Raw genomic sequence first — 958 nt, 5'->3', positions numbered from 1 at the left:
ATTGTTACAGGAATTGGCAGGGCCATGACAGAATAGCGTATGTGCACCTTTCCCAGTTTCTGAGAATAATCTTGTTTCGTACAGGAAATGGGGAGTTATTTTATTCTGACTGGCTGTCTTAATTTCCATGACAGTCTTACAAAACTTAGTGCCACATGCCACACTGTGAAGCTGTCTGTGGTTTAACTACATATTGACTGAGTCAAAACAGTTGAGGTTTGCAGTATCAGCAGTAATGCTTTTTAAGGACATTATTTCTGCTTTATCCTTCGAGTCACACTTTTGGCATTTTCTTACTTCTGTTAGAGTGAATGCATGTTTTGCAGTTGACTTTCAGTGAGGCAGAAGTAGTACAGCACTTCATGATGCAGATACTCCCATGGACTTCAGTGGAAGGACATTTGTCACAGACTTCACAGTGCTCGTAGTGATAGCTTCACTGATACAACTTTTAATGGCTTTTTTTTTTTTTTCTTTCCTCTCTGCAGGGTACACATTTTATCCAGTTGTGTTGCCAGAGAAATATTCCCATTGTGTTTTTGCAGAATATTACAGGTGAATAAGCTCAATATTTTGAAGTTTCACTATGTTGTAGGCTTTGCTGTTAACTGTTGAGGCTATTACTTCTAGACAATATCTTGTGTGCTTTGTTGTACCTAAATCTCCAGCCTGTTCTGAAATCAGCCTGTCAGCAGCTGGTGAAGACCTTGCCTTATAATTTGTTCTTCAGTTTTTTTCTACATGTGCTATAAAGCATGTAGTATGAGGTACAGCACAGTATAATAATATAAAGTTCATGACCCTTTTTTTCATGTTTTAATTCTTTAGGTTTCATGGTTGGTAGAGAATATGAAGCTGGAGGGATAGCAAAAGATGGCGCCAAGATGGTAACTGCTGTAGCTTGTGCCAATGTACCTAAAATAACAGTGATTATCGGTGGTTCTTATGGAGCTGGAAA

General features: G+C 38.5%; 1 protein-coding gene across 1 annotated transcript in view; it reads left to right on the top strand.

Annotated features, from left to right (window-relative positions):
- MCCC2 (methylcrotonoyl-CoA carboxylase 2 (beta)) overlaps nucleotides 1-958 on the top strand; it is a 36,825-nt gene that overhangs the window by 25,326 nt on the left and 10,541 nt on the right. The window contains exons 12-13 of the mRNA XM_010282814.1: nucleotides 489-555; nucleotides 829-958. Of these exons, the coding sequence (XP_010281116.1) occupies nucleotides 489-555; nucleotides 829-958 (197 nt within the window). The remainder of the gene's footprint in view (nucleotides 1-488; nucleotides 556-828) is intronic.

The sequence above is a fragment of the Phaethon lepturus genome, unplaced genomic scaffold, assembly GCF_000687285.1.
Source record: "Phaethon lepturus isolate BGI_N335 unplaced genomic scaffold, ASM68728v1 scaffold10632, whole genome shotgun sequence".
NCBI classification, from domain to species: Eukaryota; Metazoa; Chordata; class Aves; order Phaethontiformes; family Phaethontidae; genus Phaethon; species Phaethon lepturus.
Note: the sequence above shows the minus strand (reverse complement) of the source record. Positions and strands in the feature narration are given on the sequence as shown.